General features: G+C 32.0%; 1 protein-coding gene across 1 annotated transcript in view; it reads left to right on the top strand.

The window, feature by feature from the left end:
- Positions 1–13,874, top strand: part of PEX3 (peroxisomal biogenesis factor 3) — a 28,787-nt gene extending 14,913 nt beyond the window's left edge. The window contains exons 4-12 of the mRNA XM_006915358.2: positions 2,999–3,042; positions 4,262–4,386; positions 4,669–4,735; positions 4,841–4,895; positions 5,461–5,629; positions 7,215–7,285; positions 9,352–9,474; positions 11,178–11,274; positions 13,650–13,874. Coding sequence (XP_006915420.1) covers positions 2,999–3,042; positions 4,262–4,386; positions 4,669–4,735; positions 4,841–4,895; positions 5,461–5,629; positions 7,215–7,285; positions 9,352–9,474; positions 11,178–11,274; positions 13,650–13,733 — 835 coding nt within the window. The 3' untranslated portion in view covers positions 13,734–13,874. The remainder of the gene's footprint in view (positions 1–2,998; positions 3,043–4,261; positions 4,387–4,668; positions 4,736–4,840; positions 4,896–5,460; positions 5,630–7,214; positions 7,286–9,351; positions 9,475–11,177; positions 11,275–13,649) is intronic.
- Positions 13,875–16,065: the final 2,191 nt, after the last annotated feature.

Genomic DNA, 16,065 nt, shown 5'->3' with positions numbered 1-16,065 from the left:
TTTCCCTTTAAATATCTCATGTTCTTTTTTTCTCACCTTTGTTTTGATTTGAAATTACTGTTTGCAATTTGGGGTGGGGGATGTCTATTAAATAAGGCCTTCAGTCTTATGACTGCTTTTGTATTAGTTTTCAGTCAACTAAGATCTCATGTAAACTAATTATGATAATAACTAATCAGAAATAAATAAAAGATTCGGTAGTCATATTTTGTCAGTTTTATAATAGCAAATAAACATCGATCACTGTTTTCAGTACTTGACATTGTCATTGAAGATTGATAATGGAGTGAAGTTTCAGTGACAAAGAATCCTCAACATCCTGCATCACTAGAGAAGTAGAACATGTCAAAAGGATTTGTTCAATTCTTAAATAGATATTTATGTGTCATTAAAGAGTCTCATTGTTTTTAACTTCGAGTTGATTCATTAGACATTATTTGAAAGGAATCTTTAAATAGAAAGTATTTTTCTCTGTTCTACATAGATTTGGAATTGGAATCTTTTAAAAAGATAAGGTGAATTTTTTTCATATTTTTAAAATTCATACATATGGAATGATTACTACAATCCAAGTAATTAACATATCCATCACCTCATTTAGTTACCTTTTGTGTGTGTGTGTGTGCGTGTGTGTGTGTAGTGAAAACACTTAAGATTTACTTAAAGCAAATTTTAAATATACAATGCATTATTATTAACTGTACTCACCATTCTGCACATTAGGTCTCCAGAATTTATTCATCTTATAACTCTAAATTTAGATCTGCTTTTAAGGTCTAATAATGGTGAATATCAACATGAAAAAATGTCCTATGTGGTTATAACTCTGTCCTCTCCTACCAGAGTCACCCCAAATAAATACAATTTCAAGACAAATACTTAATTTGCCCTTTTACAGACTGTTGCTACTAAGTACTTTCTATATTGAAATTTGGGGAACTGCTATTTTCTTGTTTCCTTTAGATGTCTATTAAATGAACTTTGAAATTTTCTCCGGTAACATTCAAAAGAAAATGTGATTTACCTGCATTAAAATACGCAGCCCTTGAATTTTGGTGAATTTTCAATTTCATCAGAATAAATATGGCACTCCACCATGAGACTGAAACATCAGCTTGAGGTTGCAATGGTACCTTGTAGGATTTACTCCTTTATCTTCTGAACCTGTGCCATCTAGGAAAGGCCTAACCAAAGCTCTAGAGTCTGTTCAGTAGCAAAGAAAGATAAGCCAGTAATATCCCACAATTGCAATAACTCAGCTTCTTATAAAATGTAAATTTATTTCTGAATATAATGATAAAGAATATGGGTTTGTATTTTGTATACCTTTGTGGGTTTTTAAATTTCATTTTTCTAGTAATTTACTTTCATTGTACTTTACAAAAGTATTGGTCTGTGATAGATTAGAAATAAGAAAAAAAAACTTTCTTTCACATAGATGGTTTGAAAAGCACTGAACTCTGTTCACGTAGCATATTTACACAATGGAGTATGTCGTGATTATGAAAAAAAAAAGATAGCTGTTATCTTTATATTTCTATGGAATGATCTCCAGGATATATTGTTATATATATTTTAAAAGATAAAAATGTGTAAAGTATGCTACCATTTATCGAAGGGGGAAGATGTGAATATCAATACATATTTACTTATATAAAGCAAAACAATGGCAAATTAAAGTATATTTTTGATAATAACATGTGAATAAGGGAGAGAATAAAGCGGGATAAGAACAGACTTATTTGAATATACTGTGTTGTATAAATTTAACTTTGGGACCATATAAATCTTTTACATACTTATAAGACTATATTTAATGTCTAAGAAATGATGGTAAAATAAGTCAAATTAACCTAAAAGTGTATCTAGTTGGTGGTATAACCACAAGGAGAAACCATGCCAAGTGACTTTACAACAGAAATTTGACTGTATATTCTTAGCAGGATTATGCTCTTAAAGCTCACAGAATTGAAAAGCAAAAACAGTCTTTTCAGTATTGTTACTGCTATTCTGAGACTGTTGTGCATAGTGAGGGATGAAGCAAATTAGTAATTATGTTGATTTCACTCAGTTCTACTGTTGGCAAAAAGAAATACAGAAATATGGTAATGACATGAAGTTAAAAGCCTTGTTGTGGTCCTAATTTCAAATTAGAAGAATCAGTATTAATTCATGATGTATTTTATCTCTTTGAATATATGTTTACATAAATACACACACACACACACACACACACCAACACACACACACACACACACACACACACACACACACACACTAGCTTAGTCTACTGAAAAGGCGTAGAAATAATGACCTCCCCAGTAGCAAAGAATATCCTTAATCGAAAGCTGCCATTTGCCGTTACAGGGATCTAGGACTCTTGGGAAAATGGCTGATGTCAGGTCTGCAGCAAGAAATGAACAAGATAAACCCATAGCAGCTTTTCATGTCAGTAAGCAAGGAAGCTCCCAAAGGCTAAATGGGGTCATGTCAGAATGATTCAGGAACCAACCTGAAAAGAATCCTCGTTGGTCAAAGATGAGCAAATTGAATATGAATAAGAGTTGTAACTACAGAGGGTTGAAACATATCAAATATATTTTTAAATTTATATGTTTGTAATGATACTTTAAAATAAAAAATACTTCATTATTTACCTTTGAAGGATTACAAGATTAGTACTTCATTATATTTAAAATGGTAAATGAAGGAAAGAAATAAACATTTTCCTGCTTTTCCTATATGATTTTATAATACATATATGCATATGCTTCAAAAAGAGGGAAAAGACTGGAAAGATATATACCAACATCCCAACTAAAACGATGTCATCACCGGTTACTAAAATTACAGTTCTTTCACACTATATTTTGTGTGCTTTGTTTTCTGTAGTTACTCTGTAATAAACTATAATCGAATACAGAGTTATAAAGTTCAGGGTTTTCTGTTAGATTATCTGATTAGTATTCTCATATTTTCTGATTTTTTTTTTCTTTAGGCCTTCAAACAAGCTAGAAATATGGGAGGATCTGAAGATTATAAGTAAGCCTACATATTCTGTGTGATAGCACATTCTTAAAATATTTCTAAAGAGATGACTCTTCTCTACCTCATAGCTTTGTCAGATTAAATCATTCTTATAAAGCAAGTAAATCGATGTCTGGTCATAGAAAGCACTCAGTAAATGTTAGTGGTGGCAGTATTATTATTATTATTATTAGGGTAATATATAAACCTGCCCTAGACTACATATGCCTACACTAAGTACTGATAGCTGCAATATTATACTTTAAAGGAAGTTTTTACTCCAACCCAGATAGTAACTTTACTTTGCTATTGTATACAAACTTTCATTAATGATAAAAATTTTAAATAAAGAGCTGCCGTGGGGCATATATATATGACATATATACCCATGTCTTAGAACTTCATATTATCAGCTATTCCTACATTTTCCCATTCACTCAACTAATCTTTATCAACTGAATCATGCTTTGCCTATTTGAAAATAAATTAAACCTTTGTAGTACCCTGTATTTCCTTTCAGCTATTGCACAGTCTCAGAGCTCTTGTATAATACCGAAGAGACCTACATTCCCTTCTCCTCACTCCCACTCAGTCTTTGCCACACGGTAGGCTGGCTTCCACTCCCATGTCTGCACCCTGGCATGTCTTGCAAGCCTCAGTAGTAAATTCTGTGTTGCTAAATCCAGTGGATGTTTTCCTCCTGCTAGACCTTACAGGAACAGTCAACACCTTTATTCTCTCTTCTGTTCTGAACAGTCTGTCCTAGGCTGCTGTGAAGCCTCATCCCCAGATGTTCCCCTATCTTTCTGTATCTTCCTCCAGCCCTTGAATGGGCTCATTCTCCTTTGCCTGCCATTGAAGACTAGAGTTCTTCCATACTTAGCCCTCTTCCTTACTCTGAGCTAGCTCCCTGGACAAATCAGAATTCTGAGGCTGTAATTGTTAGTGCTTCCCAGTCCTTTTTTGTTTTCCTTTTAAAGCTAATAAATATATAACCCTTCGCTCAATATATTGGTTATTGTTTCAATTAAGAGATCATACCTAATTTACATTAAAAAGTTGTAAGGAGACAGATTTTGAAATATGGAATTAATAATATTTTTGTACTTAAAACAGTTACAAATGTATTTTTAAAGTCATCTTATGAAAAAATAACCATAGGAAAAGTTTGTGATATTACACATTTGTTTGTGTTTTAATAATAGTACCAAGTGGTTTTCTTTTCTCTATGAAGGTTTCACGAGAAGTACTGTAGCTGTATATAGTACTTGTATGCTGGTCGTTCTTTTACGAGTCCAGTTGAACATTATTGGTGGATATATTTACCTGGATAATGCAGCAGTTGGCAAAAATGGCACCGTAAGTTTAATAGACTTAAGTAAATATTGCCCTTTGTTTCAAGAGGTTCACAATTTAACCCTAATATTATTTTCCTGATAATTTCTATAAAATAAATATCTTTATATTTCATGTGATTGTAAACTTTATTATTTTTCATATTTTGAAACTAGGCTTTTTGTTACATTAAAGAATATTATTTTGCCCATTATTCCAGGTCCTGAAAATCTCAGCTCAAGTGATACTGAAAATATTATTTACTAATAATATTGGGTAATATAACCTTACTTCTATTTTGTACAGACAGTTCTCGCTCCCCCCGATGTCCAGCAGCAATATTTATCAAGTATTCAGCACCTCCTCGGAGATGGTAAGATTCTTGTTTATGATCTGTAAAGTAATTGTTATTTGTTCACTTGTGTTATTGAGGAATTTAAAAAGTAAACAAATCTTTATGTTTGTTTTCTTTTAACAGGTCTGACAGAATTGATCACTGTCATTAAGCAAGCTGTGCAGAAGATTTTAGGAAGGTGAGGCATTTAGCTTTGGCTTTTCTAACTTCCTTATTCTGATGAATGAAAGAAAAATTAGAATTGTTCTAGCGAAGCTAGTGAAACTTGACAAATGCTGGTTCATAAAATTGTAACCTAATACAGACACAGCTCTGGATACCAAATTCTGCAATCCATCTCCGCCATCAGTATCAGCCTTTTGATACTAAGGGAAAAGTTTGAATGTTTCAGTGCTTAATGATTAATTTCCAAACAAACCAAAATATTTGAGTCATGAGATAAAAGACCTGCTTTAAAATCTTCCTCTGAAGCTGTTATCTCCCTTTTATACTTCTAATATCTATAATTACAAAGGGGATTTTCTTGCAAAATCTGCAGCAAGATTTTTCTGTAACAATGTTCTGTAACAATGTTCCTTAACTGATGGCTGATTTCTTAATCTACTCTCATGATTTCACAGTCAGCAGTTTCAGGTTTGACTGGGTGAAACGGGATCTCAGATAGTAACCTGTTAGGAAAAGAGTCTTTATAAGCTGTGTCATATAGTTTCAGTTAATCCCCATTTCCTTTTCTCTGTTTCTAGTGTTTCTCTTAAACATTCTTTGTCCCTTTTGGACTTGGAGCAAAAACTAAAAGAAATCAGAAATCTCGTTGAGCAGCATAAATCTTCTTCTTGGATTAATAAAGATGGATCCAAATCTTTATTATGCCATTATATGATGCCAGATGAAGAAACTCCATTAGCAGTTCAGGTACTTGATTCATAACCATTTAACCAAACCAGTTATTCTATGTTTAAAAAAATTTTTTTGTTGTCTCTTAAAAATTTAGATTTCTGAATCTCTTGCAAGGTAAGTGATGGAAAGACATTGTTCAATAATTTAAATAAAATCCCATTAATTTAGAAAACAAACTTCAGATATGACTGATTTCTAGTTAGAAATGTAATTTTAGATATTCAGCAAATTTTTATTGAGTATTAGTTATGTGACAGATACTATGATGTATGATCAGGATATAAAATGAACAAGACATATTCATTATAGGTGGGAAACTCAGGAGACAAATTTAGTTCATGTGGCTAGGTCGTATTTTTATGAGATCAAGTCACAGAAGATAGAGCTGACAGTTGGGGCAAGATCATGAAGAGCTTCATATGCCAAGACAGTGTGAACTTCAATTTACAGACAGAGAAAGGTAAATTTTAATCAGACCAGTATCACAATCACATTTGCTTTCTAAAATAAATTGATGGCAGTATCAAAATGGACTGAAGAAAGTTGTACTCATTAAGTTGAGAAACAAAGAAGGCCTAATCTAACAATTATCCACCACACTGTTGCTACACACTGGTGTGTCCCAGGCAGTTGTGATTTAAGTTATTCATTGCTTAAGAATAATGAAAGTACCAAAGGTTGCAGGTTATATACCTCATTTTAAAATAATTATTGTTTTTTTTCATATGTGAGCGGATTTTACCCATTCTTTGCTGTAGAGGAAAGAATCCCTCACTTGACAACTAGAGAAGCTTATTAGACCAGAAAGACCTCTATGCCATACCTCAGCATGAGAACAGAGACTGCTATGTCATATCTTGCCCACAAGTTTTTCCCTCCCCTAAACATCCCAGAGATAGACCTGCTTGGAAGCTGAAAGACCCTACATTCATGAATAGGCAATAAGTCACAACCCATTTAAGGCATCTCTGTAGGATATAGGCTAAAAAGAACAAGCAGAAAAGATGGGAAAGAATTAATGAAAGAAATAGGAGAAAACTTACAAGTTAGAATTTTAAGGAGATGCAATAAGAGTATTAAAAAAGCATCTGGAATGATAAAATAATCTCCAAATTTTAAAATTCAACAGTGGAACTGAAAAAGAAGACGATTCAAAAGAATGTATAAAGAGAGGAATGATAGACCAGATCTTATCTGAGTTGAATTTAAACATGAAACTCAAAATCGAAAGAACACACAGAGCCCCAGACTAGCGTAAATTGATGAAAAAAGGCACATACATGTCCTGATAAAATGTCTTACCAATGAAAAAAGAAAAAACTAGTCCTCTGCAACCACAGGGACTATTTTTTTTCTTTGTGTCCAAGAAATGTGTCCAAGAGAGGCCAGATAAACAAAGATCTCACAAAGTATAATTTTACTTTGACTCATATTTTAAATACTTCTTACCTGTATACATGAACTTTTACAGTTTTTTAGTTTAACATTTTTTTTTATTGTTGTTAGATTTCTTGAACTCTTGCGTTTATTAATATGTCTGGTTTCATCATAACCCTGTGCTAATATCTGAAATCTTAGGTATGGCATTTTATTTTCACAGGCCTATGGGCTTTCTCCTAAAGATGTCACCACTATTAAACTACTCAATGAAACTAGAGACATGTTGGAGAGGTAGGTATACTGCATGTAACAGAAACGTTTCTATTTTGAGCGTACTATGACCATTTTTTAGTCTTCCTTGAACAACATAGTCAACATAATATTTTGTTAAAATTAAATTTCATATCTATTGTTCTGCCTTTAGGTAGGATTTCCTACTTAAATTAGTGGTTCTCTTATTAAGGTGTGGAGGGAAGCAAAGATTTTTTAAGATACCCATGCCTTGCCCACTACTTCCTTAGCCTAGAGATTGTGATATACTAGTTGAGGGACTGGAAGATAGCATTTATATTTTGAAAAAAAGCATTCAAGGACAACTCTGGTATACTTAGTGTATAGTAGTAAATAGTAAATGTTTAAGAACCAGCTTTGTTAATTTAAAAAAAAAAAAAAATTGTAGCCACAGTAGTTCTGACTACCATTTTGAAGTCACTCAGTGCTGACATGGAGAGTTGCAAAGAGATGATCTTGAGAGTCAGAGCTATCCAGCGCCAACTAATCTTCATGTACACACACACGCGCGCACGCGTGCACTAATGTGTACACACACATGCATATTCAGTTTTGAGAACTGCCCCTCACCCTTTCAGGATAGACTAGAATGTTCCTAAAACTTTCATAAAAATTTCACACCTTCTCTGAATTATTACTATTTTAATTCATGCATTAGAAGACCAGAAGACCTAAGTTCAAGGCTGACTCTCCTATTTATTAGCTGTTCAACTTTGGTTGAGCCATTTAAACTCTTTTAGGTAGTTTTATCATTATAAAATCTGAGTAGTAATACCAGTCCTTCCCACTTTATCTTAAGTGATTAAAACATCAAATCTTCTTTTAAATTAAAGATAATTTAAGACTATTTCTCTATTTTTATTTTCTGAGGAAATTACATCTTCTGCTTATAATATTTTTTCATTTCATGATCTTGAAGAAAATCAGCAAATTTTTAGGTTAACTCAGCTATTGAATCTACTATCTGAATCCATCAAGTTCTAGTCCCTTGATTCTCTACAATAGTGATCTCCCTTTTTTTCTTATTCAAGTTTCCACCAAATCACTCTACAAAGCTGTAGAAAAGGTCATCAAGGATCTTTTGCCAAATCCAATCAACCTATAATGTTCATCTCTCTGATAATTGGCAGTGTCGATCAAGCCTTTCTTGAAATTTTTTTCTCATATGGTTTCCATGGCAGTATAACCTTCATTTTTCTCTCAATTCTCAGATCATGTCTTCTTAGGTTCCTCTGTGTTTGTCTTTCCTTTAAATATTAGTGTTTCCAAGGTATTTATTTGTTCTTATTTCATCCTCAACTGCCCCAAGCAATTCGTTTCATACTCCCATTGCTTTACTATCTATGCTAACAATTCCCAGATTTATAGTCCTAGCCCTCCACTCCCATGAGTTGGTCTGGATTAAGATTTCTGCATTTCAAAGATAGAACTAATCTGTTCAATTAGGCATTTTCTGTCATAGTACACATATCATATTCTTTATAGCAAAGAGATTTTGTGAAGTACTAATATAGTATAACAAAAAGAGCTTGAACTTTAAGATCAAAAAGGCCTGGGTTCAAATTCAAGCTCCCCCATTTACTAACTACATACCATCTGACAAATTTCTTCATCCTCCAGTATCCAGTTCTTCATCTATACAGGATAATAAAATTTTCTAAATCACTGAGATTTCATGATGGAGTATGTAAAGTAAACCAATAACTTGTGACTATAAGATGATTTCTCTTCAAGAGTTTCCTCAAAAGAAGTAATATTATTGATATTTTTTAAGAATGCATTATAGTAATACTATTGATATTTTTTAAAGAATGCTTTGTACAAAATGGTAACTAATGTTAAGAAAATCTAGAGAAATGGATGAATATTTTCTTTGTGTTGCACTAAATAATAAGCCCACTTTGTATACTAATTCTTAAAGATTGACCCCTTGATATATTTTTATAGTATTTTAGGATGTAAAAACTAGATTGTGACTAGAAGTAGTGATGACTGTCAAAGATAGCTACAGTTATCCTTTTTCATTGAGAATCTGAAAAGTAATTTATCTTTCTTCTTTTGTGTAGTCCAGATTTTAGTACAGTTTTGAATACCTGTTTAAACCGCGGTTTTAGTAGACTGCTAGACAATATGGCTGAGTTTTTTCGACCTACTGAACAGGACCTACAACATGGTAACTCCATGAATAGGTAAGATGACATAAAAATGTTGTCGGTCTAATGATTACTCTAACAAAATAGTATTTTGATTGCGTTTATTTTTTGTTCTAGGTAACAAAAAAAATCTTAGAGGATAAATTTTAATGCTAATTTTTCAACAAATTAAACTTGGTTAAACTAGTGACTCCTTCATTGGTAGAACTCCTTCTAGATTCAGTATTAAAACTTTCATTTATTCTCAAAACTTTGCCACTGTATAGAAGTGCTTAAGTTGTGAAACTACCTTTCTACAGGCCAGATTCCAATTATTGGATTTTTAAAACTCTTTAGAATACACAACTAAAAATGTTTGAAAGTTTAATGCATTCTCTCATTTTATTCCAGTACTGTAAGCCATTATTGGCCTACATAATTTAATACTTTGGTCATTATAATAACCACGCATTCTTGTTGTAGATTCTCATTTGATGAATTATCTGCTAGTTTTACAACTACATAAATGTATTCATTTTCAGCCCTGATTGTAAGAATATAATGTTTGATTTCTTCAGGAATACATAAATCCTCCCTCCTTCCTTTTTGTTTTTAGGCATTGCATCAAACCTCAGCACAGCATACTGGTTAGACACCATTGCTTCAGCATTTTCATGATATTTAAAAAGAAATTTCTAGTCTAGCCTCGGATTTAAATGTATGAAGTATAATCTTTAATGTACTAAACCTAAGTCTATAATCCACACATAAAAATTTGTTTTTTAGCTGTCATAATCACACATTATGTTGCACATAATCATTCAACGATCATACAGAATCACGTATCACGTTCATTTTTTCATCTCACAAATGTTTATTGAACACTTAAAAGTTAGAAGATTATAGCTATAGCAGACGAGATGATGCTTAGCTTGGACTAGGTTTGGCAGTGGGGAAAAATAGACAGTTAAGAAATACTTAGGATTAAAAAAAAGAAAGAAATATTTAGGATTGTGGAGAAATTGGATATAGAATACAGAAGGAAGTGCCAAAGATAATGCTTAGGTTTCCTGCTTACACGGCCGGATAAATAATGGTACCGTTTACTGCAGTAGAAGAAAAAAACATTAAACATTGCTAGTAATTAAGAGAAATACAGACCAAAACCGTGAGATACCTTTTCAGCTATCAGACATAGAAAGATAAAGAAAAAGATAATGCTTGATATTTTAAAAAGAAGGCATGATAAAGTAAGCGTTCTCACACAGTGTTGGGGAAGCAAAAGGCATTTGGCAATATACATTTTAAACCTTAAAAATGTTCATACCTTTGGTCCAATAATCCCATGTTGATATACATTTATATTAAGGAAAATTAGGCAAAAACTTAGATCTCTAACTCTAGGGACCTAATAAATTTCAAAGAGGATGTATTACTACATAATCATTTAAAAACAGACAAAAACTTCAGAAGAACTTTAAAAAGAATAAAAAAATGCTTATATGAATAAAAATTCAAAACAATTTTGCTTGGAAAGTTATAGTTGTATGCTAAAAAAACATAAGCATTACTAGAAGAAATTAACCATGATGTCAGTAATAGCCAGTAATAGTTATTTCTAGATGGTAGCATTATGTGTGATTTTTATTTTCTTATTAATACATTTCTGTATTTTTCAATAGCTATTAATTTTATAATTAAAATGTTAAATACCTATGTGAAAACTTCAGAAAATAATTATTACTGTGATGATTTTTTAGTCTTTCCAGTGTCAGCCTGCCTTTAGCTAAGATAATTCCAATAATAAATGGACAGATCCATTCAGTTTGCAGTGAAACACCTAGTCATTTTGTTCAGGTAAGAAGAAAGCTTTGGGGTATTATAAACAGATTGTATTTTTGGTTGCGTTCCTGTTTGTCTAACGTGAAGTTACATTTCTGTCCTGTGATATTTGTTCAAAGAAATCAAAACCTTTAAACCACATGTGGAGTGTGATACAGTGCCTCATGAGAGTCCTAATGTATCATGGCAAATGTATTAGCTTTCCCCATGTTATAGTCCAACACCTGTTAGACTGCATTTAACCCCGATACATTCTAGTGGTCAGTTGAATTTAGTGTTAATGTTTTGCATTAAGCTGTGCTAGTGAGAATATTGAGGCTTGAGACAGATCAGTGATACTGTTCCTCAAATTTTGAGGAAAACCAAAAAAACTTGTGGAAAAGTAAAGCATTTTAATAATAAATAACTATAACTATTAATAGTACATCAATAATCTCACTAAAATCTGCATAGATAGTAAGTTATTTAAAATTTTCACTGCCTATTACTCTATCTTCTTTCTTATGAAAGCATTTAAAATGCATTAAGACTGATGTATTAAAAGGATAACTTTGAATCCACATAAGTTTTTTTTCTGTGTCATTTGCAAACTTGGAAACTTATATATAAAAAATTACTTGCAATACATCTCAGTTCCAAACTACTACAATAATTTGCAGTGAGAAGAGACCCTAGGCCTAAGTGTAAACACAGCATCTTCTCAGTGCCATTTGTCTCAGACAAATTAGAGTATTTTCTCTGTGGACTGTCTACTCAGAAACATGAAGAGCACTGAGACTTGGGTTGTATTTCTTCCTTTCTCTGTATAGTATCAATGACTTGTCCTTCACATGCTTATTTTCTCTCACTGTTCTCTTCAGTCTTCTCTGTCACCTTTCTCACCCATGAGAGTTAGACATTCATCTTGCAGAAGAAAGAATGAATGAAGCTGATTTCATCTCACTTAATTTTAAACTTAATTTAAGCTCAAATTTTTTTATATTAAAAACTTAGTTTTAAATTTTTAATTAAATTTTAATTCAATTTTCACATGTATATCAGTGTGAGAAAAAAGTTGTAACTACTAACATTGAAACCTTATCTTTACTATTTTCATCTTTCATAAAGTGTCTGGCTTCATCAGTAGACTGTTCATCTTATCTTGACAGACAAGTGGTCAATACAACCGATGATATAGCATCACCAGCGTCACCAGTTCTTAAGAAATTTATGTTTTCCATTAATTAAATTGTATAATTGATAATGAAAACAAAAGGTTTCAATCTAGTAAAAATATTGTTGATATTAATGTGTACAAAGTTCTTTAGTGAGACCGAATATAGATTAAATTTATATACTACGCTATTAATTGACAAGACTTTCACCAATTTTTAACTGTGATTTCTATGAGTTAAAACACCAAGTAGTGTTCGGAGTCAATAACCATGAATTTGTTGAGATCAAGACTTGTCTAAAGCTCACTTGAGTTTTCTGATGCTTAAGAGAGAACACAAAGGATATGTTCACTTACTGTTTCTCTGCCACTCACAGGGGCACTTATTTCTGTGGCATGGATCTTTTCACAATCTGATATAGTCTATGGACCCCTTCTAAGCATATTATCTGTAAATGCGTATTGTAAAACACATAGGTTCTAAAGAAAACCAATTACATACAGTTTTCAAAATACTTTTTAAAATCAAATTTATAATGTAGCAATATTGCTTCTTTGTTTATGCATTAAATAAAATCTAATGGCAGTTCATGTAACTTCCGCAATTATATGATATGAAAATGTCTGATTTCTGTTGAAGGCAAATTCACAAGTTCTGCTAATACTGTCATTTTGTTGCTTACATTCATGATTGAAGGAAATGCTAGATTTTAGTTAAAGGTTAATAAAAAAAAGATGTAATTTTTTCTTATCTTTTCATTCATAAGTGCCTTAAGAACCCTTGTTCTCAAGTGCCTATGAGTGGCTTATGTGTGTGTATATGTGACATACTACTATATTATTTAAATCTTCTAGAAGGTAATATACTTCAACCACATCGTGTCAGCTTCCAGCAAAAGTACCTTTAGACTTGTATCTTTAGTATTGTAATCATTTACTCAGTAGATACTTATCTAGCAGTTGGCACACGCAAAAATCCATTTGAAGACCATTTGGGGTCTTCCTCTCAAAGTCACGCTTGAATAATTACCATATCCACCATCCCTCACATAAGAACTAAACAATAAATATGTCCTAGAATTTATTATTAGAAAAAAATGGCCCTTTCATTAAATGGTTTTCTTTTTGGCCTTAATGCCACAGAACTTAGAGCTAAATTTGTTGCTTGGTTGCAGAAATGAATTCAAATTAACCATACTTTTTACAAACTGTAATGTTTTATTTTCATCTTTGCTAGGATCTATTGATGATGGAGCAAGTGAAAGACTTTGCAGCTAATGTCTACGAAGCTTTTAGTACTCCTCAACAACTGGAGAAATGATATTTTTGCTTTCAAAAAAAACTAAACTGTAATTTATTTACTTTTAGAAATATACTGAATAAGTCAACAATATACATAGGGTAATGACTTGTTACCAACATGCCTAATAAAAATATATTCTTAAGCTTTTCATTTTGTAATAAAACAAATTTATTTGTCATCATAGTATATTTTTAAAGTCATCAACAGACTAGTTTTTGTGGGTGTATCTGAATGTACACAGCACAAATATGAGAAATATATTACATGATGGATATTAGTTCCAAATTGACTGAAAACCAATGTAGATACTTTTTTTTATATATAATACAAAAGTCAGCATACTTTGACATTAATACTGAGGTCAACTCTGGGAAGTAGGGTGAAGTTTGGAAAATATGCTATTTATCCAATCATAAAGTTCACTGGACTGCAGTATACATGAGTAAATCAGACTTTTTTCCAGTTACTCTTCAAAGGAAAAATTATTTGTCTTAAATATATCTGACGAAGGACTTTTCTTTTTATGGAAATCAGTGAATTTAATAACCATGGTCAGCTTTTTTTCCTTTACTATTGTTAACAATCCTTAGAAAATTACATAGTGATTTAGAGGCTAAAATTGTGTTGATGCTATTTATTCACAGCCATTATTAACTACATAGTTTCATTCATTTGTATGTAAATAATTTTAATAACTTACTTTGTATTGATTTTGAATACAGTGGATATCTTATTACAATAAAATATTTTAGTAAAATATGATTTTGTTGATTTAATACTTTATAGCCATTAATGTATTTGTTCCACAGCATTTTTGCTGTTATTTTGGGAAAATGCCAGTATTCAAGTTTCACACTGATAATAGAATTGATACTTTCTTTTAACTTGTTTATTTAGAAAAAATAGCATTTTCTTTTGAAAAGAAATAATTCATTGTCTCTAGTAAATCTATTGTGCTGTATTTATAAGGATAATTAGGGCAGAAAAAAATGAATCATATATCATCAGTACATTAGATATATTTTCAGTAATATAAGAATATTTTCAGTAACTTCATTTTATGTTCCTCCAACATAACATACAGCTCAATAGTAGTAGAAAAATGAATTGCAAAGTCTCTTCTAAGGCCAAGAAGCTAGGCCCAAACTAGATTTGGCCTTGGAAGAGAGAAAGCCCATCAGCTGAAAATTACCATGTGGAACCATCTACATCTGTAGCGTTACAGCAATTAAAGAGATGACAAGGTAAAAACCAATGTATTCGAAGCTAATTGGCCTTAGACGTTAAAAATTTGTCCTCTAATAGTAGAGTAGGAGCCCTCTTGTCTGGAACCCTTAGTTGTGTGGTTAATTCAAAATGTCATTTAAAGCAGGATATCATAAAAAATCAATAAATAACACATGTATTCTTAGATACTTTAACTTGAAATAAAAATTATTTGCCAGTTATGTAATGTAGGAACCAAACCTTTTCTACCTTTTCAGTATAGGTCTGCTTATAGGTGTTCTCTAATTGTTTTTCTTTTACAGATCACATGCATTCCATTACAGAGATATGAAATGCGTACAGAATTCCTGTAGATTTTTACTATATTTCCACCAATAAATTAATCAACTTTTTTTAAAAAAAGATAACACACTTTTATTTAGTCTGTCCAAACTGTTCAACTTGATTTTCACAGAAACTACAACTCTTCGCTCTATGTCATCAGTTTATGTAATCATGATAAAAAGTTCGACTGGCATAATCAGTTTGGTGCCTATTAGTTTCCTAGAGCTTCCATAACAAATCACCACTAACTGGGTATCTTAAATCAACAGAAATTTATTCCCTCACAGTTCTGGCTCTTAGAAGTCCGAAATCAAGGAGCAAGCAGGACCATGCTCCCTCTGAAGGCTCTAAGGAAGAATCCTTCCAATCCATCCTTGCCTTTTCCAGCTTCTGGTGGCCCCAGGTCTTCCTGGACTTGTAACAGTGTAACTCCAATCTTTGTCTGCTTTCATGTGGTATCTTTTCTGTGTCTGTGTCTCATAAAGATATTCTCATTTAGGACCCACCCATATCCAGTATGATCTTATCTCAATATTTACCTTAATTACATCTGCAATGACAATTTCCAAGTAAGATTATTTTTTGAGCTTCTTGATGGATGTGAATTTGGGGAAAATATTCAATAATATTATTCACTAATAGTAATATTCAACCTACTATAACAAAACTAACCCTTGGTAAACATATTTTGCAGCAAGTAGAAACCACAGTGAAGGATATGCCAGAACAAAGCCTACTAACTGAAAGCCTGCAACTTGCTCGAGTCATAAGTTTGCTTGTCCCAGGAAATAGCATCAGT

The sequence above is a fragment of the Pteropus alecto genome, unplaced genomic scaffold (genome assembly GCF_000325575.1).
Source record: "Pteropus alecto unplaced genomic scaffold, ASM32557v1 scaffold185, whole genome shotgun sequence".
NCBI lineage: Eukaryota > Metazoa > Chordata > Mammalia > Chiroptera > Pteropodidae > Pteropus > Pteropus alecto.
Note: the sequence above shows the minus strand (reverse complement) of the source record. Positions and strands in the feature narration are given on the sequence as shown.